This window comes from Salmo salar, chromosome ssa04, assembly GCF_905237065.1.
Source record: "Salmo salar chromosome ssa04, Ssal_v3.1, whole genome shotgun sequence".
Lineage (NCBI taxonomy): Eukaryota > Metazoa > Chordata > Actinopteri > Salmoniformes > Salmonidae > Salmo > Salmo salar.
Genome location: NC_059445.1, coordinates 16970070 through 16993044, shown reverse-complemented (window position 1 = coordinate 16993044; position 22975 = coordinate 16970070). Strand labels below are relative to the sequence as shown.

General features: G+C 44.6%; 1 protein-coding gene across 1 annotated transcript in view; it reads left to right on the top strand.

Moving 5' to 3' along the window:
* The first annotated feature begins 1025 nt into the window (after positions 1–1025).
* Positions 1026–22975, top strand: part of vegfc (vascular endothelial growth factor c) — a 54634-nt gene continuing 32684 nt past the window's right edge. The window contains 1 exon segment of the mRNA NM_001173747.1: positions 1026–1310. Coding sequence (NP_001167218.1) covers positions 1182–1310 — 129 coding nt within the window. The 5' untranslated portion in view covers positions 1026–1181.

Below are 22975 nucleotides of genomic sequence, written 5' to 3'. Positions count from 1 at the left end.
TCAATGAATTTGAGTAGAGAGACCCTGCAGAGCAGAGCACTCCAAACTGCGCTGATCTCTCTCTCTCTCTATTCAATTGCATTTCAAGTGGCTTTATTGGCATGGTAAACATATGGCATGGTAAACATATGTGAAAGCAAGTGAAATTTCTAAACAAAAGTGAAGAAAAAAAAACTATATAAGTGAACAGTAAATATTACACACAAAAGTTCTCTCTCTGATGCTATACTCATGTTGGGCAGCGTTTCTGGAAATTATTTCGTTCTAAATTACCACACCGAACCCACACAAATCTGGTTAAATGAAGTATAAAGCTTAAGACATATGGTAGTGTCCCGTGGCGTGGATTACATAAATAACTCGTAAATCAAACCATATGAGAATATTGTAGTAAAGTAATCTATTATATACTTAATATGTCAGGCTTGAGATAATAAAACCCCACTTGCATTATTAAATGGTTTGTTATGGGTTAAATAAAATCTGTAAATCATTAGTAGCGGCCACAGAATGCACCTTGCAAAAGTTTGTAATGATGGCAATACAGGGAAATTAATCGTATCCTTAGGGTTTGATAATTGGTAAAAGTGTTGACTCATGGCGATTTTTAGCATAGTTCTGCTATATAAATATGCAGTACAGTCAGTGTACAACCATTGAAATACAGCAAGGACATTTCACTCTGCACGTTGAGTCCACAAGGGATTCGTCTCCAAGAGAAGGTGCGCGTGTCCCAACTCATATTTCTAGTAGTAAATTGCAGCTATTCGGTGGAGATACAGACTGAGCTGCTGGAAAGAAAAAACGCATGCAGGGGGAGGAGGAAAATCTAGTGACACCGTGAAATTGCATTAAACATGCCATTCTCTGCTCGGAGGACGTTCATGCTCCCCAACCTCTCATCTGCTCGCTGGATGGATGCCGCCGCCGACACAGAAGTTTGACGCAGCAAGCTCTCACAGAAAAGACTTGTCACCAGCAGCTTCCGTTTCACTGAGAAAATAACGGCCTTATTTACCTGTCACCATCGCACCATCATTTTTGACAGTGGTCTCAAAATTCGGATATCTGATGCGCTATTCATTTTATTTTGAGGAAAAAGAACTCGAGAAAGAGCGCTTGACCAAAAGAGGTCAATAAATAAGGAGTACGTTTTTTTGCTGCGGATAAAGACTTCTAAAATGCACTTATTTGGAATATCTGTTCTCCTTGCCAATTCAGCGATTCTCTACGCAAATCTAGCCAGTGAATCGAGTCATGAATTCAGTCATGACTATTATGATTATGATCAGGATCAAGGGGATGCACCGGTACGTATTTGGATACGATTTTTCTAATTAACGCATGCTATTTACATTACTTTATGCATTACTATTATGTATTGTAAATTATTCAATTGATATTCAAACACATTTTAACATTATATAGGGGAATGTGGGATGGAGTGGAGGGTATACAAGTCATAATATTTGACATGATAAGTCAAGCCATAATGCAAGTCATAATAAGTTGGTGATGATGTAAGTTACTGAACATTCACTACCGTACAGTATGTAGTGGATATAGACGTCGCTGAAACAAGGGGTCACATCAACGGGAGGTCATTTCATCTGAACTTTTAATGGGGAAAAGGCTCGGAATACATGGCATTTGATTTACTAAGCATATACCTTTTCAAGTAATGAAATCATAGACGGGATAATATTTATCTACAGTATTTTCCCTCTCACAGCTGAGGGGGAGGGGAGGGGAGGGAGGGGGGTAGGCTATCATGGATGAGAGGGAGCGAGAGAGCAGTGAGAATTCCTCACAGTGAAAGGATGCAAAGGAGATTAAAGAAGAGCACTTTCAAATTAGCAGGTGTCACTGTGTCAAAACCTGTGGGTGCCTCAGTGTGTGTGTGTGTGTGTGTGTGTGTGTGTGTGTGTGTGTGTGTGTGTGTGTGCCTCAGTGTGTGTGTGTGTGTGTCTCAGTGGTGTGTGTGTGTGTGTGTGTGTGTGTGTGTGTGTGTGTGTGTGTGTGTGTGCCTCAGTGTGTGTGTGTGCCTCAGTGTGTGTGTGTGTGTGTGTGCCTCAGTGTGTGTTCCTCAGTGCGTATGATCCTCAGTGTGTGTGTGTGTGCCTCAGTGTGTGTGTGTATGTGCCTCAGTGTGTGTGCCTCGGTGTGTGTTCCTCAGTGTGTGTGTGTATGTGTGTGCCTCGGTGTGTGTCCCTCAGTGTGTGTCTGTGTGTGTGTTCCTCAGTGTGTGTGTGTGTGTTCCTCAGTAGCAGTAGGAGATAAGGAGACAGGGATAATCTTAAACACGTGGCTATTTGATCATATAATATGACACTTAATTGGTGGGATTAACATTGCTACTATTGACTTTTAGTGTCTCAAATGAGCCTGCAGCTGTAATGATGCACTGAAAACACAGGTTCTCATTCTTAAACTCTCTTCTCTTTTCTCTCTCTCTCTCTGTGTGTGTGTGTGTGTGTGTGTGTGTTCAGTAACGATCTTGTTATGTACTCCCATTGGCTCATAAAAGTTATTTACAGTAATACGTCTGTATGACCTGAAAAAACAAGATTTCCTGTCTGGATAGTTTCACTTCCAGTACCTACCTCTGATATTAAAGTAGTATCATTCTGGCTTACGAAATTCACTGTGTAAATAAATGACCTCATATGCCATACATTTAGAAAATGTAATGAAAACATTAAACACCTCCCATAGGGACTGGTGTGATTGGTCTGAATATGTGTGTGTGTGTGTGTGTGTGTGTGTGTGTGTGTGTGTGTGTGTGTGTGTGTGTGTGTGTGTGTGTGTGTGTGTGTGTGTGTGTGTGTGTGTGTGTGTGTGTTTGGGTGTATGTAATCACAGTTATGTTAACTCCCTGGAGTCGTTATTAAATTAAAAGTAATTAAGATAAATTTCATTGGAATTCAAGGACAACATGTTCAACCTTACTTTTTTTCTAAATGCAAGTGGGAGGTATTTATCCTACGATGACTATGGTTAGGATACAGCGGTGAATATTTGTCCAATAACTGCACTGGAACCCAGACCATGTGTGATGTTATAGTAAGAACACATCCTGTGCAGGTTCAGTGGGTCTGCTTCTTCAGTGCTGTAACTACACTATAACTCACTTACAATTAGAGGTCATCTTGCTGCATCACTCAGTGTTGGGTTCACACACACACACACACACACACACACACACACACACACACACACACACACACACACACACACACACACACACACACACACACACACACACACACACACACACACACACACACACCTACAAACACACACACACACCTACAAACACACACACACGTGTCGAAGTGAGACATCCACTTCGAAAGAGTGCTGAGGATGAATGGCTGTTCTAATGGGGCTAGAGAGTAGAACGGGGCTGGGTTGAGAGGATTGAGAAGGGGTACGTCCATGGGGGGTGAATGGGAGAAGGGGGTGCTGTAATTTGTGGTCACCTTGAGGTTTGGATCTGGCCTCAACCCAACCGGAGCGTAGACCTTTGTGCATGCCGGTGGGTCTGTCTCAATAGTCTGGTCTGGATAATTGGTCTGGAGCTCCTTCATGTTGAAACGTTGATTACTTTGTGACTGTTTGCTTTATCACACACACACACACACACACACACACACACACACACACACACACACACACACACACACACACACACACACACACACACACACACACACACACACACACACACACCTCTGTAAGGGGGGCTCTTGGTAGTGTAAGTACAGGAGGCCTGGGTGTTTGTGTTACAGTTGGTGAAGAATGCAGGGTGAAAACCTCCTGAGGCGATAAAGCGCACAGACCTGGAGTGTTAGAGAGTGGCTGTGGGATAGGGTCCATTACCTACTGCTCCCTAAGACATTGGACCTGACCTGGACTTAGCAGCTTCGCACTGTGTTGTTAAGGGGAATCCCTCTGGACATTGTAAGATAGGGCCCCTGTATAGAGACAGCCCCTAGCTCCTAGCCCAACTGTTACCCCCTAGGCCAGTACCCCCTGTATAGAGACAACCCCTAGCCCAACCTTTACCCCCTAGGTCAGTACCCCCTGTATAGAGACAACCCCTAGCCCAACCGTTACCCCCTAGGCCAGTACCCCCTGTATAGAGACAACCCCTAGCCCAACCGTTACCCCCTAGGCCAGTACCCCCTGTATAGAGACAACCCCTAGCCCAACCTTTACCCCCTAGGTCAGTACCCCTGTATAGAGACAACCCCTAGCTCCTAGCCCAACCTTTACCCCCTAGGCCAGTACCCCCTGTATAGAGACAACCCCTAGCCCAACCTTTACCCCCTAGGCCAGTACCCCCTGTATAGAGACAACCCCTAGCCCAACCTTTACCCCCTAGAGCACTTCATGTAGATGTGGCAGAAGGGGCTATAAGTGTAATCAATATGGTTGTAGCTCCACCTCATCTTCTAGTAGGGTAGATGTGATTTTCACCACATTTCTTCCACCTATAATATGGCATGTAGCAGACAATTTTATCCAAAGCAACGTACAGTCATGTGTGCATACATTTCACGTTTGGGTGGTCCGGGGAATCAAACCCACTACCCTGGCGTTACAAACACCATGCTCTACCAACTGAACTACAAAATACCACTAGCCAGTCCTCCCAGATACACTCAGGAGACTAGGTAGGGAGTAGGGGTTAAGGAGTGTTTCCTGTCTTCTCCATGACAGTCAGTGTAGTGTGTGAAGAGACTTGGTAGGGAGTAGGGGTTAAAGGCTGTTTCCTGTCTTCTCCATGACAGTCAGTGTAGTATGTGAAGAGACTTGGTAGGGAGTAGGGGTTAAAGGCTGTTTCCTGTCTTCTCCATGACAGTCAGTGTAGTATGTGAAGAGACTTGGTAGGGAGTAGGGGTTAAAGGCTGTTTCCTGTCTTCTCCATGACAGTCAGTGTAGTGTGTGAAGAGACTAGGTAGGGAGTAGGGGTTAAAGGCTGTTTCCTGTCTTCTCCATGACAGTCAGTGTAGTATGTGAAGAGACTTGGTAGGGAGTAGGGGTTAAAGGCTGTTTCATGTCTTCTCCATGACAGTCAGTGTAGTGTGTGAAGAGACTTGGTAGGGAGTAGGGGTTAAAGGCTGTTTCCTGTCTTCTCCATGACAGTCAGTGTAGTGTGTGAAGAGACTTGGTAGGGAGTAGGGGTTAAAGGCTGTTTCCTGTCTTCTCCATGACAGTCAGTGTAGTGTGTGAAGTAAGCCCAACAGTTAGATCCCAGGTGGAAGAGATTACCTCACAGCTGCTTTCCTCAGCTCTACTTTATCTCTAGGTTATCTCTGTTACACAACCCACCTGTCCTAACTCCTAGTCTTACGACTGGATATCACACCTCTTTTCAGCACTTTATCCCTTTTCACCAAGAAAGAACACCGGGTCAGAGTATCAAATAGGAGCTAGATGAGTCGGATACGGTTGTAGGGTTTGGATGTGGCTTAGGCAAAGGGAGAGAGGGTCAAAGTTCAGCTGTCCTTTGAGTTAGGACACTTGCAATTACAGTCAGGATTACACGAGAGCTGTCACTTTTATGGACAAACTGGCCATTTCAATGTGGTTTTGAAATGTCTACAATGGCAAGTATTTGAGTGCCTGCCAAAATGAAGGAGAAAAAAACATTGTCAAAGGTTCAGTGGAGTATATGGGAGTCCCAAGCACTGGATTACAATAAGAGGACAAACATATATACAAGGCATTTTTATTTAGATGATGTTGATGTTGCTTTAACAATTGAGTTAATGCTTAGACGCCTTAATGTATACATGCCTGTACCCACCCAGGAGTACAATTCTCTCTCTCTCTCTCCTCATTCCATCTGTGCGCCTCTCTGTATCTCTCTCTCTCTCTCTCTCTCCTCATTCCATCTGTGTGCCCCTCTCTCTCTCTCTCTCTCTCTCTCTCTCTCTCTCTCTCCTCATTCCATCTGTGCGCCTCTCTGTATCTCTCTCTCTCTCTGTCTCTCTCTCTCTCTCTCTCTCTCTCCTCATTCCATCTGTGTGCCTCTCTCTCTCTCTCTCTCTCTCTCTCTCTCTCTCTCTCTCTCTCTCTCTCTCTCCTCATTCCATCTGTGTGCCTCTCTCTCTCTCTTCTCTCTCTCTCTCTCTCTCTCTCTCTCTCTCTCTCTCTCTCTCCTCATTCCATCTGTGTGCCTCTCTCTCTCTCTCTCTCTCTCTCTCTCTCTCTCTCTCTCTCTCTCTCTCTCTCTCTCTCTCTCTCTCTCTCTCTCTCTCTCTCTCTCTCTCTCTCTCTCTCTCTCTCTCTCTCTCCTCATTCCATCTGTGTGCCTCTCTCTCTCTCTCTCTCTCTCTCTCTCTCTCTCCTCATTCCATCTGTGTGCCTCTCTCTCTCTCTCTCTCTCTCTCTCTCTTGCTCCTCATTACATCTTTCCGCCTCTCTCTTCCCTCTCTCTTTCTTTCTGCCTCATTCAGTCTGTGCTACTAAAGTGCTACTAAGGACCCCCTCATAAACCAGGACGTATGGTGAACCGTATGAACAACAAGCAGTCAATGATCCTCAGTTGAATCCTCAGTGTGTCTATATGTCTGTGACAGTAGCAGAGTGGGAAGCCTTTGACTACCAGTACTGTCTGTCTGTCTGCTACTGAACCATCCAGCTCCCTCACACAGCAGCCAGCAGGTGGTAGCTCATAACAAAACTAGAGCTGACATACCGTAAGCTAGGATCAACATCACTGTCAAATTCATGGCTATGTGCTAACTCTGTCTGGTTAATGTAAAGCTGAGAACAGAGAGAAGAATGTATTCCCATGGTCCTTCAGGACAACTAATGGTGCCTCTCTGACACTTTCTTGCCCTCGCCTGACCAACTTCCTGGAAACAGTGTGGTCAAGAAGAGGCCAAATGTGTTCACAGTCCTCAGAAGAAGTTTCGGACATTTTCAAAACACATTTATCTGCAGTGGAGACCGTTTAGTTCAGCTCATGTGAGCTGAAAATGAACGGTAGCCGCAGTGCCAGGTGCTTAGGGTGTAGTGTGACCAAACAATGCTTAATTCCTATTGTTAAGATGATGCAACAAGTATTTCATGATTTAATGAAGCCTGAACGCATTTTCTCTTAAAGTGCCCCCTAAAAATATTGTGCCTAATTGGTGCAAGAAAACCCAGCAAATTGCTTTGTGTTTGATGTTAGCACCAGCTAGCAGTGATGTTACGCAAGTCTCATTTCTTCCTAACATAGAACATCTGTCATGCTTTCATGGGGTTACTGACAAGGTCTGTCACTGCATACAGGTTTAATCCTATCAGTGCAAACAGTAATTAAGTAATCTGCCTCTTTCCCCACGTTTCCTGTACTGTGTTTGACAAAGAACAGAACATCCCATAATAATGGAGGAACTGAACTGCCAAGGACCTTTCCGTTCTTTTCACAACCTATTTGGATGAATGCTTTAACTAATAAACACAACATCTCTCAGAACACAAAAACAACAAGCACGGGCATGGAAGTATCAGTATAAATATGGACCTTTTAGCACGGTATACTAGCACGGTGTACTACACCGCGTGTCATTACAAAGTTTCAGCGTTTATTTGTCACGTGCACAGGAGACAGCAGGTGTAAACGGTACAGTGAAATGCTTACTTGCAAGCTACTTCACAGCAATTCAATATCAAGGTGAGAGAAAATAATGTTAAGGAAATAATACAAGTACAAATTAAAAAGTAAGAAAACACACGAGGAAAATGGAGAACGTAACACAGCAATAGAAGCTATACTTGCCCAGTTAAATAAAGGTAAAATAAATATTAAATATATACTGCTCAAAAAAAATAAAGGGAACACTTAAACAACACATCCTAGATCTGAATGACAGAAATAATCTTATTAAATACTTTTTCTTTACATAGTTGAATGTGCTGACAACAAAATCACACAAAAATAATCAATGGAAATCCAATTTATCAACCCATGGAGGTCTGGATTTGGAGTCACACTCAAAATTAAAGTGGAAAACCACACTACAGGCTGATCCAACTTTGATGTAATGTCCATAAAACAAGTCAAAATGAGGCTCAGTAGTGTGTGTGGCCTCCACGTGCCTGTATGACCTCCCTACAACGCCTGGGCATGCTCCTGATGAGGTGGCGGATGGTCTCCTGAGGGATCTCCTCCCAGACCTGGACTAAAGCATCCGCCAACTCCTGGACAGTCTGTGGTGCAACGTGGCGTTGGTGGATGGAGCGAGACATGATGTCCCAGATGTGCTCAATTGGATTCAGGTCTGGGGAACGGGCGGGCCAGTCCCATCAATGCCTTCCTCTTGCAGGAACTGCTGACACACTCCAGCCACATGAGGTCTAGCATTGTCTTGCATTAGGAGGAACCCAGGGCCAACCACACCAGCATATGGTCTCACAAGGGGTCTGAGGATCTCATCTTGGTACCTAATGGCAGTCAGGCTACCTCTGGCGAGCACATGGAGGGCTGTGCGGCCCCCCAAAGAAATGCCACCCCACACCATGACTGACCCACCGCCAAACCGGTCATGTTGGAGGATGTTGCAGGCAGCAGAACGTTCTCCACGGCGTCTCCAGATTCTGTCATGTATGTCATGTGCTTAGTGTGAACCTGCTTTCATCTGTGAAGAGCACAGGGCGCCAGTGGCGAATTTGCCAATCTTGGTGTTCTCTGGCAAATGCCAAACGTCCTGCACGGTGTTGGGCTGTAAGCACAACCCCCACCTGTGGACGTCGGGCCCTCATACCACCCTCATGGAGTCTGTTTCTGACCGTTTTGAGCAGACACATGCACATTTGTGGCCTGCTGGAGGTCATTTTTCAGGGCTCTGGCAGTGCTCCTCCTGCTCCTCCTTGCACAAAGGCGGAGGTAGCGGTCCTGCTGCTGGGTTGTTGCCCTCCTACGGCCTCCTCCATGTCTCCTGATGTACTGGCCTGTCTCCTGGTAGCGCCTCCATGCTCTTGACACTACGCTGACAGACACAGCAAACCTTCTTGCCACAGCTCGCATTGATGTGCCATCCTGGATGAGCTGCACTACCTGAGCCACTTGTGTGGGTTGTAGACTCCGTCTCATGCTACCACTAGAGTGAAAGCACCGCCAGCATTCAAAAGTGACCAAAACATCAGCCAGGAAGCATAGGAACTGAGAAGTGGTCTGTGGTTACCACCTGCAGAACCACTCCTTTATTGGGGGTGTCTTGCTAATTGCCTATAATTTCCACCTGTTGTCTATTCCATTTGCACAACAGCATGTGAAATTTATTGTCAATCAGTGTTGCTTCCTAAGTGGACAGTTTGATTTCACAGAAGTGTGATTGACTTGGAGTTACATTGTGTTGTTTAAGTGTTCCCTTTATTTTTTTGAGCAGTGTATATATATACTGAGTGTACAAAACATTAAGAACACCTTCCTAATATTGAGTGGCATGGACTCTACAAGGTGTCGAAAGCATTCCACAGGGATGCTGGCTCATGTTGACTCCAATGCTTCCCACAGTTGTGTCAAGTTGGCTGGATGTCCTTTGGGTGGTGGACCATTCTTGATACACACGGGAAACAGTTGAGAGTGAAAAACACAGCAGCGTTGCAGTTCTTAACACGCCTGGCACCTACTACCATACCCCGTTCAAAGGCACTTAAATCTTTTGTCTTGCCCATTCACCCTCTGAATGGCAGACATACACAATCAATGTCTCAATTGTCTCAAGGCAAAAAATAATCATTCTCTAAGCTGTCTCCTCCCCTACATCTACACTGATTTGAAGTGGATTTAACAAGTGACATCAATAAGGGATTCAACTGGTCAGTCTATGTCATGGAAACAGCAGGTGTTCTTAATTTTTTATACATTCAGTGAATTGAGCCTGTAGCTTAAACAGACAGATTTTGATGGGGATTTCTTTATTATGTTACTTAGATTGATGCAGGGGTGTGTCAATAGACTTTTAATTATTAATTAGACATGGCAAAATAGGAAATGAATTATAGTAAATGATGCAAACACAGATCTTTACAATAATCACAAATATGTATCACTAGCTTAAACATTTAGAGATTTAAAAAATGCTCCTAAGCACAATTGAACCAGGCGCTGTAGACTGGAGCATCCGTGGGGTCAGTTCAGCAGGCTGAACGCTTGACGGTCCTAGGTATACCTAACATCTTCAGACTGAAGAGTAAAGAGTTGGATTAGACTCACAAAGGATATACAAAACTCCCAACTCCCATTTTCTGCAGTGGAGAGATTGAATGGGGGTCAATGAGGTTAGAATGCATCATGGATAGGCTCAGTTCAGGGTACTTGTTGGTAGCAGACATTGTATAAAGCGGTGCTCCTGAACCCTTCAGGTGTTAACATTTAACCTGTTTCTCATTGTTATGCTGATCCTGGCTCTCCACAACAGGTATTTTCTGACTAGAAAAATGAAAGCAGATTAAAGAGAATGTGAAAGGTGCCCAGTTTGTTTTTCTGTGGTGATTAGATAATCAGATCCAACTCTCTGTAGTCAGAAATGTGTGCTAGACATTGTCATGGTCCTTGAATTCAAGCAATTTTGCTATGATAACATCTTAGTGTTTGAGAATATCTTCTGGGACGAGATGTTACATATTATGCAGCATTTCAAAGCTGGACAAATGGGACCAATTTCATATGGGAGACAAATTCTAACAGAATCACAACAGCTAAGATGAGAGACTGCGATAGTCTACAGAGACCGCGATAGTCTACAGAGACCGCGATAGTCTACAGAGACCGCGATAGTCTACAGAGACCGCAATAGTCTACAGAGACCGCGCTAGTCTACAGAGACCGCAATAGTCTACAGAGACCTCGCTAGTCTACAGAGACCGCGCTAGTCTACAGAGACCGCGCTAGTCTACAGAGACCTCGCTAGTCTACAGAGACCACGCAAGTCTACAGAGAACATGCTAGTAAGATGTCGCCGGAGCAGAAGGGAGACGTTTTACGTGCCCCCAACCGATTGTGTTTTTTTGTATATTTATCTGCATTGTTTGTAACTTATTTTTTTACTATTTTTGTACATAATGTACATAATGCTGCCGCTACCGTCTCTTATGACCGAAAATAAGTTCTAGACATCAGGACTACGATTACTCACCACGGACTAGCAGAATACTTTTACTCTTTCATGACTCTGACGGAGGATATCTCCCTCGGGAACAGGCCCCGACCCCAGTGATCTGCGTGAAGAGGAGGCGGAGAAAGAGAGGCCGGAGGGCGGGCTGCCTTCTGATGAGTCGGAGGCGATCGAATAAACCCCCACTCCCCTCAGTTCTGCTTGCAAACATGCACTCTTTGGACAATAAAACGGATGAGTTATTGGGAAGATTAAACTACCAACGGGACATTAAAAACTGTAACATCTTATGCTTCATGGAGTCGTGGCTGAACGACGACAATATTAACATACAGCTGGCTGGTTATACACTGTACCGGCAGGATAGAACAGCGGCGTCTGGTAAGACAAGGGGCGGCGGTTTATGTATTTTTGTAAACAACAGCTGGTGCACAATATCTAAGGAAGTCTTGAGCTATTGCTCGCCTGAGGTAGAGTTTCTCATGATAAGCTGCAGACCACATTACCTACCGAGAGAGTTTTCATCTATATTTCTTGTAGCTGTTTACATAACACCACAGTCAGAGGCTGGCACTAAGATAGCATTGAATGAGCTGTAGTCCGCCATAAGCAAACAAGAAAATGCTCACGCAGAAGCGGCGCTCCTAGTAGCCGGGGACTTTAATGCAGGGAAACTTAAATCAGTTTTACCAAATTTCTATCAGCATGTTAAATGTGCAACCAGAGGGAAAATAACTCTGGACCACCTATACTCCACACACAGAGACACATACAAAGCTCTCCCTTGCCCTCCATTTAGCAAATCTGACCATAATTCCATCCTCCTGATTCCTGCTTACAAGCAAAAATTAAAGCAGGAAGCAGCAGTGACTAGATCAATAAAAAAGTGGTCAGATGAAGCAGATGATAAGCTACAGGACTGTTTTGCTAGCACAGACTGGAATATGTTCCGGGATTCCTCCAATGGCATTGCGGAGTACACCACATCTGTCATTGGCTTCATCAATAAGTGCATCGATGACGTAGTCCTCACAGTGTCCGTACATACATACCCCAACCAGAAGCCATGGATTACAGGCAGCATCTGCAATGAGCTAAAGGCTAGAGCTGCTGCTTTCTAGGAGCAGGACTCTAACTCGGAAGCGTATAAGAAATCCCGCTATGCCCTCCGACGAACCATCAAACAGGCAAAACGTCAGTACAGGACTAAGATCGAGTCATACTACACCAGCTCTGACGCTCGTCGAATGTGGCAGGGCCTGCAAACCATTACAGACTACATTACATTTACATTTACATTTAAGTAATTTAGCAGACGCTCTTATCCAGAGCGACTTACAAATTGGTGCATTCACCTTATAATATCCAGTGGAACAACCACTTTACAACAGTGCATCTAAATCTTTTAAGGGGGGGGGGGGGGTTAGAAGGATTACTTTATCCTATCCCAGGTATTCCTTAAAGAGGTGGGGTTTCAGGTGTCTCCGGAAGGTGGTGATTGACTCCGCTGTCCTGGCGTCGTGAGGGAGCTTGTTCCACCATTGGGATGCCAGAGCAGCGAACAGTTTTGTTGACTGGGCTGAGCGGGAACTGTGCTTCCTCAGAGGTAGGGAGGCGAGCAGGCCAGAGGTGGATGAACGCAGTGCCCTTGTTTGGGTGTAGGGCCTGATCAGAGCCTGAAGGTACGGAGGTGCCGTTCCCCTCACAGCTCCTCACAGCTCCGACTACAAAGGGAAGCACAGCCGAGAGCTGCCCAGTGACACGAGCCTACTGGACGAGCTAAACTACTTTTATGCTCGCTTCAAGGCAAATAACACTGGAACATGCATGAGAGCACCAGCTGTTCTGGAAGACTGTGTGATCACGCTCTCAGCAGCCGATGTGAGTAAGACCTTTAGACAGGTCAACATTCACAAGGCCGCAGTGCCAGATGGATTACCAGGACGTGTACTGCGAGCATGCGCTGACCAACTAGCAAGTGTCTTTACTGACATTTTCAACCTCTCCCTGTCCAAGTCTGTAATACAAACTCCAACACCATCATTACATTTGCCAATGACACAACAGTGGTAGGCCTGTTCACCGACAACAACGAGACAGCCTATAGGGAGGAGTTCAGAGACCTGGCCGTGTGGTGCCAGGATAACAACCCCTCCCTCAACGTGATCAAGACAAAGGAGATGATTGTGGACTCCAGGAAAAAGAGGACCGAGCACGCCCCCATTCTCATCGATGGGGCTGCAGTGGAGCAGGTTGAGAGCTTCAAGTTCCTTGGTGTCCACATCACCAACAAACTAACATGGTCCAAGCACACCATGACAGTCGTGAAGCGAGCATGACAAAACCTATTCCCCCTCAGGAGACTGAAAAGATTTGGCAAGGGTCCTCAGATCCTCAAAAGGTTCTACTGCTGCACCATCGAGAGCATCCTGACTGGTTGCATCACTGCCTGGAATGGCAACTGCTCGGCCTCTGACCACAAGGCACTAGAGAGGGTAGTGCTAATGGCCCAGTACATCATTGGGGCCAAGCTTCCTGCCATCTAGAACCTCTATACCAGGCGGTGTCAGAGGAAGGCCCTAAAAATGATCAAAGACTTCAGCCACCCTAGTCATAGACTGTTCACCCTGCTACCACTCGGCAAGCGGTACCGGAGCACCAAGTCTAGATCCAAGAGGCTTCTAAACAGCTTCTACCCCCAAGCCATAAGACTCCTGAACATCTAGTCAAATGGCTACCCAGACTATTCGCATTGCCCCCCCCCCCTCCACAACACTGCCACTCTCTGTTGTCATCTATGCATTGTCATTTAATTAACTCTACCTACATGTACATACTACCTCAACTAACCGGTGCCACCGCACATTGACTCTGTACCGGCATCCCCCGTATATATTGTTATTTTTCACTCCTGCTCTTTAATTACTTGTTACTTTTATCTCTTATTCTTATCTTTATTTTTTGGAAACTGCGCTGTTGGTTAGGGGCTCGTAAGTAAGCATTTTACTGTAAGGTCTACACATGTTGTATTCGGCGCATGTGACTAATACAAATTTGATTTGATTAGTCTACAGAGACCACACTAGTCTACAGAGACCACAATGGTCCTGGAAGACATCAACAGCAGGTGACAAGAGATCTGCCTTTCATAACGGCACCTGTTTTCAGTCCGTCTCATTTTCTTCTCTTCCCTGTTCAGCCTGTTCTGTTCACATATGGAAGTACATCTAATCCCCTACATGGGTTTTACCACTTCTTAAACAGTAGCGTAGAAGAGCATCCATCAGCTGAAGTTTAATTAGAAAAGAGAGAGCCCAGAGAGGGAAGAAGAATGAGATGTGGAGGAGAGGGACTTTAACCTCCCAGCCGCTCCTCCTAAACTCTTGGCCTCTCTGCGTTGACTTTGTGCACGCGCCTTTAAATGCAGCCCTACAGAACAGAGGTGATTGGCGGTTTTATTCATATCGCCAACATAAGGACTTGCCATTTGGAAGTGCACAAAGGAGGTAGAGGTGTAGAGAGAGGAAAAATCCCCCATTCATTCTTAGCCTGGTTTCCTTTAAGCTCTGCCGGTTTTTCTCTGTCCTGGACCTCAAACAGAGGCACGGAGCAGTCAGAGGGAAAAGCTTTACTGGTCGACTGGAGATTATATTTCTTGATTGTGGCAATATTACTTTCGCAATGGAATTCAACCAATAATTTCTCTGTCTACTGCCTTATAACCTAAGCCTGTCATGTGGCTCAGTTGGTAGAGCATGGTGTTTGCAACGCCAGCATGGCGTGTGCAACGCCAGGGTTGTGGGTTCAATTCCCACGGGGGGCCAGTACAAAAAAATATATAATAATAATAAAAAATGCATGAAATGTATGCATTCACTACTGTAAGTCGCTCTGGATAAGAGCGTCTGCTAAATGACTAAAATGTACATGCTACATACGAAGTCCTCCATAGTGATAGTTTTAGTGGGTACACCGATTTGATTGACTTTCGTTACAAGTTTCGCAATTGACTGTTCTGTTTGACTAATCTCGATTGTCATACCGCTCAGAAAGCCAAGGGTCCTCACAAGCTTCCCTGTTTCTCATGGGTACATGTTTAGGTGCCCCAGTAACTCTGAATGTACTGACACCGTGACTAAACAAGAGGACTAGATAGGTGGTCTCCTCATCGGGAGTAGCAGAGTGTGCATGTAGACTGTCTGTAAACTGGTTTGGAGACAACGGGTTAGCTTAGGAGTCTTTGATTAATTGAGAACTCACTAAGGCAAGACGTTTGTTTAGAAGAGGAGTGTGAGCTGCATGCCTGGTCTGAAGTTACGACAGTGACACACACGTACTCACACATGAGCGCACACACATAAACGCAAGCACACACACACACACACACACACACACACACACATGGCTCTGCGCTCCTAAGTCAGCTTACACCACGACTGCCAGTGTGCAACCGCAGCACTCCAGCGCTAAAACAACAAGTCGTGACGTAATGCCCTCGTGGCCAGTACCGCCATAAGCGATGAGCTCTGGGGAGCAGGCTCCCTCTGTACTGTATCAGCTTAGCACTTCCAACTGCTCTGTGAAAACAATTACAATTAGACATCTGTGAGTGTAGTTCAAATTTTCACACAATTCTCTCTTGACAATACACTTGAATAACTTGAATTTCATGTATCTCAAGGATTTGCACATACAGGACCTGCCCTTTCAAGAGAAACCAACAGGTTAACTCTCAGACTCCAACGAGGACAATTAGCATAGAACAGCATGTAAGATACACGTTTTCTCCTGTCCTATGCTTTGAGGTTTTCCCTCGCCCTTCAACCTGCTGCAGTATTTGAAGGTTGAGATTAAGTTGGAAAGACTCAACATGCATTGGTAGACCAGTGGTGGGGTCATGGCTTGAATGGATCTAGCTTTTGTCAAATGTACATCAAAAGTAGTTTTTTGTGCATTTCAGCTAACCCAGTGGAGGCTAGCTAACCCAGTGGAGGCTGGAGGCTGATGTGTGGGGATGTAAAGTCGACCAGGCAGAACACCCTGGAAGGGGAGCTCAGAAGGTGGGCTATGCTACATCAGACTCTAGTTCCCGGTGGTCCTATAGAGCCAGATAAATAGGCTGAGCTGATTGCTTTATTGCGCCGCAGAAACCCTAAAGCAAGCAGCCATTCACAGATAAACATGTCTAATCCCACTAAAAACACATCCCTCATGTCTGTCAGATATCTGTGAAACGAATCTGCAAAGTCAAAGAGGAAGGGTGACAAAATGGAAGCCAGTTGAGGATTACAAGATCAGTGTTCAAAATCCCTTTTCCTCCAAGTTCTTCTGCAAAGCTGATTGTATCTTGGCAATTATTCAATAATAGTTGATTGGGGTTTTCAAGGCTAATCCTATATTATGTACATTAACACTGACTATGATATTTGATATGCTCTGACTTTACACAGTGGCAGTTTTACATCTAATGACTATAGCAGCTTTAGCGCTAGGAATGGAAAAGCCATTCCCCCAAGGAAGAAGGCAAGTGGGTGAGAGAGTGTGGAAGAAGGAGGGTGGAATGATGCTGGCCTTAGGATGAGCTGTAGCGTGGTGTACATGAGGAATTGTTGGAGTCTTCCTACCTACTGGGAGACATCTCAATCACACCAGGTCTGCGTCCCAAATGGCACCCCATCACTTATATAGTGATGACAGGGTGCCCATAAGGCTCTGGTCAAAAGTAGTGCACTAAAAAGGGAGTAGGTGCCATTTGAGACGCAACCCAGGAAATGATTAGTGATGAATAGGATTATTCAAATGAAACCTGCGGTCTGTCTGGGTTCTGGTCTGCTGAGCGGTCTCTACATGATGATTTGTATCTCAGTTCATTTCAGGTCCATATCAGTAGAATAGGATAGATATCCCTGATATTGGCTTACCCTGCACACCAGATGGATGGAGGCATGGCGGTGCATGGGCCCTCTCTTCCCCTTACAACTCCTTCCATCTATATTGTGGTGGGAGTCTGCTCAGCCATCCAGAGCTGGTGTTTCAGTTCGGCCCACAAGTTTTCTATGGGATTGAGGTCAGGGTTTTGTGATGGCCACTCCAATACCCTGACTTTGTTGTCCTTAAGCCATTTTGTCACAACTTTGGAAGTATGCTTGGGGTCATTGTCCATTTGGAAGACCCATTTGCGACCAAGCTTTAACTTCCTGACTGATGTCTTGAGATGTTGCTTCAATATATGCACATCATTTTCCTCCCTCGTGATGCCATCTATTTTGTGAAGTGCACCAGTCCCTCCTGCAGCAAAGCACCCCCACAACATGATGCTGCCACCCCCGTGCTTCGCGGCCGTTTTTTGAGCAGTGGCTTCTTCCTTGCTGAGCGGCCTTTCAATTTATGTCAATAAGGGACTCGTTTTACTGCGGATATAGATACTTTTGTACCTGTTTCCTCCAGCATCTTCACAAGGTCCTTTTCTGTTGTTCTGGGATTGATTTGCACTTTTCGCACCAAAGTACATTCATCTCTAGGAGACAGATCGTGTCTCCTTCATGAGCGGTATGACTGCTGCGTGGTCCCATGGTGTTTATACTTGCGTACTATTGTTTGTACAGATGAACGTGGTACCTTCAGGCATTTGGAAATTGCTCCCGAGGATGAACCAGACTTGTGGAGGTCTACAATTTATTTTCTGAGGTCTTGGCTGATTTATTTTTATTTTCCCATGATGTCAAGCAGAGAGGCACCGAGTTTGAAGGTAGGCCTTGAAATACATCAACAGGTACACATCCAATTAACTCAAATGATGCCAATTAGCCTATCAGAAGCTTCTAAAGCCATGACATCATTTTCTGGAATCTTCCAAGCTGTTTAAAGGCACAGTCAACTTAGTGTATGTAAACTTCTGACCCACTGGAATTGTGATACAGTGAATTATAAATGAAATAATCTGTCTGCAAACAATTGTCGGAAAAATTACTTGTGTCATGCACAAAGTAGATGTCCTAACCGACTTGCCAAAACTACAGTTTGTTAACAAGAAATTTGTGGAGTGGTTGAAAAACGAGTTTTAACGACTCCAACCTAAGCTTATGTAAACTTCCGACTTCAACTCTATATGTAGATATATGAATATGGCTCTGGCTAGGTCAGTTTCCTCAGTACAGTGTTCTCTAAGCCTGTCCTGTCCTACTGTAGCTAGGCCTGTTCTAGGTCCATTACAACCTGTTCCCTGTTTCTAAGCCTGTCCTGTCTTACGCTAGCTAGGCTTGTTCTAGGTCCATTACCTCCTGTTCTCTCTCTCTATGCCTGGTCCAGAGGGTCTAATAAATATGGATCAAAGTAATGGCTGCAACAGATGCTACACGTGTAATTCCTGTGTTTGTGCAGGTAGCTAGTAGTGGGATCAGGCTATGGAGAAAAACTCCACATCCTGCTTTAGCAGCCTTCTGTTCCACCTTGCCTTTGGCTACATGCCATTCCATAACCTCTTATCCCCATTTAGCAGTTATGGTTCCTCCTCATGTACAGACCATGGATGATATGCAGACATCAGAGATATTACTGTTCGTCATGGATCTGTTTTGGTTTGAATATTTAGTGGTTTCACATCTGGGGCTATAACATGATGTCATCAGATCAAACTTTAGATGACTGAATGTTGGATCTGACTTGACCCAAAGAAGATGTGCCTTGGTTTTAAAGGATCTGTTTAGTGAGTTCTGTCCTGATGTACGACAGCGAATACAATTCTGGGTTTGGTTTCAAATAAAAAGAATTTGATTTGGGAAGTGGAAGACTATTCAGTTTTAAATTGTTGGGTGGAGTAAGTAAGTTACTATCACAAGTTAAGGACAGGAATAGTTTGAGGTTTTCCTGTCATTCCGTTGACATCAAATACATCATTGTAAATAACAATTTGTTCTCAACTGACTTGCCTAGTTAAATAAAGGTTAAATTAAAAAAAAAAAATTAAGAATTTGTTGAGTAACTATCAGACCTATTACCTATTGGCCACTGCTACAGCGTTTTTTCCAAACCAGGATGCTTGTTTTTTCTTAAGGGAACCATTTTCAATCGGTTATTTTACTTTCAATATGACTCATATCATTAGATTATGCGGTTTGGACATATCAGGAAATCTTTAATTCACTATTTTTGCAATATTGATGAGTCACTGACTTTGGCAGTATTTTGACTGTGTTTTTATTGATTATGACATCACTTTTGGGAATGGAAAAATCTCGTCAGGCGGTTTGCTCACTAAATGTCACTCCAATGCAGAACATGACTTCAGGCTCCGTCTTTAGGCAGTGTAAAACAGATACAAATGGACCATACAGTATCATATACTCCCCATGGCAATACATTCATGGTAATATATTTGAAGAGTAGATTCTAGTTGATTCCTGGCAACACGGATTAAATCCCTTGCCCTGCAGGAGAACGGAAGAGAGGAATTCCAGGCTCAGGTTGGGAAGATCGTTTCTATGCTGCTGGATCCTGGATCTTAGAGGGGACGAGGGGGAGGGAGTGGGAGGTGGGGAGGACGGGGGCTTGCCTGGTACCCATAAACCTGCTCTGCTCTGCTTAGTCAGAGGAAGCACAAACACTGCTCCTTCACCGTCCAGGCCCAGGCCCAGGCTGTGGTTTCTACATGTCATCATAGGAAATACCTAGAGCCATACTGTACAGTATAGGATGTAGCAGCCTTCCAGTAACTCAGTACTGAGGCCATCACTTAGGCCACAGTTTTCTTCTGTTCGTTACAGAAACTAACTCCCACGCATATGATTCCATCTTGACATTGTTTATTGTCCGTTTTCCCTGACAAGGGGAATCTCACAGCCCTGGTTGTAATCTATATAACCAGGGACTGGAGTTATTGCTGGTCAGATCACATGGTCAGGGACAACTCCTGGCCCTAGCCACTCCCTCCTAATGGTGTCAAGTGAACAATTGAAAGTCAGTTCAATTTGCAATACTGTTAAGAGGTCATTCAAGTGCAAAGACAACAGCGTTTAGGCAAGGGTGTGCGTGTTTGCTTGGTAATTGGAACCACACATGTTGATGATTAAACCCCACTGGCATGTTATTACTGTCATAGTGGTCAGGAGGATTTCCTGTGCCTGCTTGTAGTGTTCCATGACCATCCCTCAGTCATACGTTCACCTTCCTGTGCCCGTGGCAGTGCATTCCACTAACAGCAGAGATATGCACCACTTTTGTGCACTATGAAGGGAATACTGAGCCATTTTGGATGAAGACCAGGACTGACAAAAATGAACTTTGGCTGTGGTTTTATGTGTTACATTTTGAACATTCTTTTATTCCGGACTGTATGTCTGTCCGCGCGGTCATTCATATCCTGTGACTTCAAACTTTCACCGCATGAACCCTAGTCAAAAGTAGTCAATGTAAGTGTCATCAGTGGGATTGCTTGGCAGAGTTCTAAACTGCACGGAGCAAATGAAAGTGGTGTGTTTTGTGGTGGACGTGATTCATTTGAAGCTTTTTTACTGCAGTGGGCTAAATCAAGGTCACACAGAGTCTTAAACCAATCTACTTTGAAACAAATTATACACCTCACACACATTGGTTATGGGCTTAAAAAACGAAGACACCTGTACCATGTCAGATATAGAGTCGAAATGTATTACATTTGGAGTTTACATCCCAGTAATATACTTTATATACATCAAAATAGACTGAAATATAACAAAACTGTTTGACATAGAAACGCCGGATTATTGGCGTGATTTAAAAACAAAAGTGTATTAATTATGAAAAATAATAATAACATTCCACCCATGAGGCCACTAGGTCATTTGACTGCAGGAAAGGGCTACCTATCAAATGTTCTGCCTGCCTACTGTACTATACTGTCAAGTGTCTACTGCCTGGTGGATGCATTCCACTGTGGATCCTTACTGTGTGTTTCCATATTGGTCTTCTGTACTCCGTGCTCCCAAGTCAATAGTAAAACAACAATGGGTTCTATTTCTAGTTAAACGGAATGTTTAGTTGGAGATACGTTTGTTCATTGTTTGCCTTTGTCTCTTAAAATTGAGTTAAGACGTCAGACATTTCTTTCTCTAGTGAAAGAACGTGAGGGTGGACCAAGGTGTGAATAAGCTTACACACACACACACACACACACACACACACACACACACACACACACACACACACACACACACACACACACACACACACACACACACACACACACACACACACACACACACACACACACACACACACACAGTCTATTGTTTCTGGTAGGAAACAGACCATTGCGTGTTATCTCTAGAACCATTGTAAACTAACACATGAAAGGAGTCTAATACAATAGTCTTGTTCAGGGTTTCTCTGGTGTTTGAGCTTCCTGAATAAATAAAGGGGAAAATGGCCGCTTCCTACAAGGAATTGAATTCTACCTCTTCAACTGATACTTTGATGAGGAAGCAGTGCTCGGGAGAGAGATGTTGCATGTCTAGAGGACCAGAGTTGAGCCCCACCTCTGTGCAGGCAGTACACTATAGATTCCAATATATGAACGTCTCTAAGGTTCCACTTCAACCTGATAGAAAGGTCAAGCTCTTTCTCTCTTTGTTTCTGGATTATGTCAATTACAGAGGAGCCGAGGTCGTGTTGTCAACTAACTATCGGCGATACGGGAGTAAAAGATGGAACTGCTGTTCCATCCTGTTATTTGCTCTGCTGCGTTTATTAAGTCATGACATCTGATGTCAAAGCAAAGGCTTGAACCTGTGTCCTTGGAGGGTATCTGAGTCCAACAAGCATTCCCTGAACTGAATAATGCAATCAGTATGTTTCCAATCTGTCAATTGTCTGCGAACTGCAAAGCACGTCCCCTCTCAGTTCAACCCTCTTCCTTATCGTTTGGGTGAAATGTTTGCAAACAGCGCAACGCTCATCTTTGAAGACGAGATGAACTAGACAAATCAACATATTATTAAGTAACCTCCCCTGGGAACAACTCAACTAGGGAAAGCCTAATGGTTCATGTCTTTGTTCATTTGCCTATCCTGTCAACATGTTTTAAAACACTAAACATCCCACAAGCTTTAAGGCAAACATATGAGTCATGTGTATTTATAATGTATCATGTTCTCCAAGCCAAGCATTTAAGAGATGTGTTCTCTGTAAATTAGAGTCAAGAACCTTACATATCCATGGTTGTCAGCACAGAATAAAATGTAATGTCTATTTAATAATCCCAGCCCGGTCTTGGATAATAAACGATGATGAATTACCCAGATAGAGTCTGTCCGAAATTAAAAAAAACATTTATCACCCCTTTTTTTCTTACTTTCGCTTTTTGACACCTTGAAGGGAGACGAATGTGAGGGAGGGAGGTTTTCTCTTTCTTGGTTATCATCGGGGGTGATCAGTCATGACTCATGAGGGTTACTGGGCATGTTTCCTGGAATGTTCCAGACAGCAGTATCACTTTTCATCGGCAACTCCTGTACACTCTGTTAGACAGTGCTCATGTTTTCACACTTTGCAAACTCATATCCCCCAAGGAGTGGCGGGGTGGAGGGAGGGCTACGTTACGTTAGAGGGGGAGGCACGGCTGCACGATGAAACATTCTCGCTGCGGACGCTGCTTCAGCTCAAGATCTCAACTCCCAGGCCGCGTTTAACACCCTGCTCGGCTTACTGAGTAAGCAGCCTGTCAATTGTTTGGTCGGTGAGGGACGACTGGGTGCTGAAAGTGTACTAGACGATTCGGATACAGATGTCTTCCAGGGGTTGGTTGTACTGTTGAAGGAGAACAGGTCATTAGCTAGAGTAGCTACCCTCACACCAAGCGTTCTGTATTATTCACGTCTCCC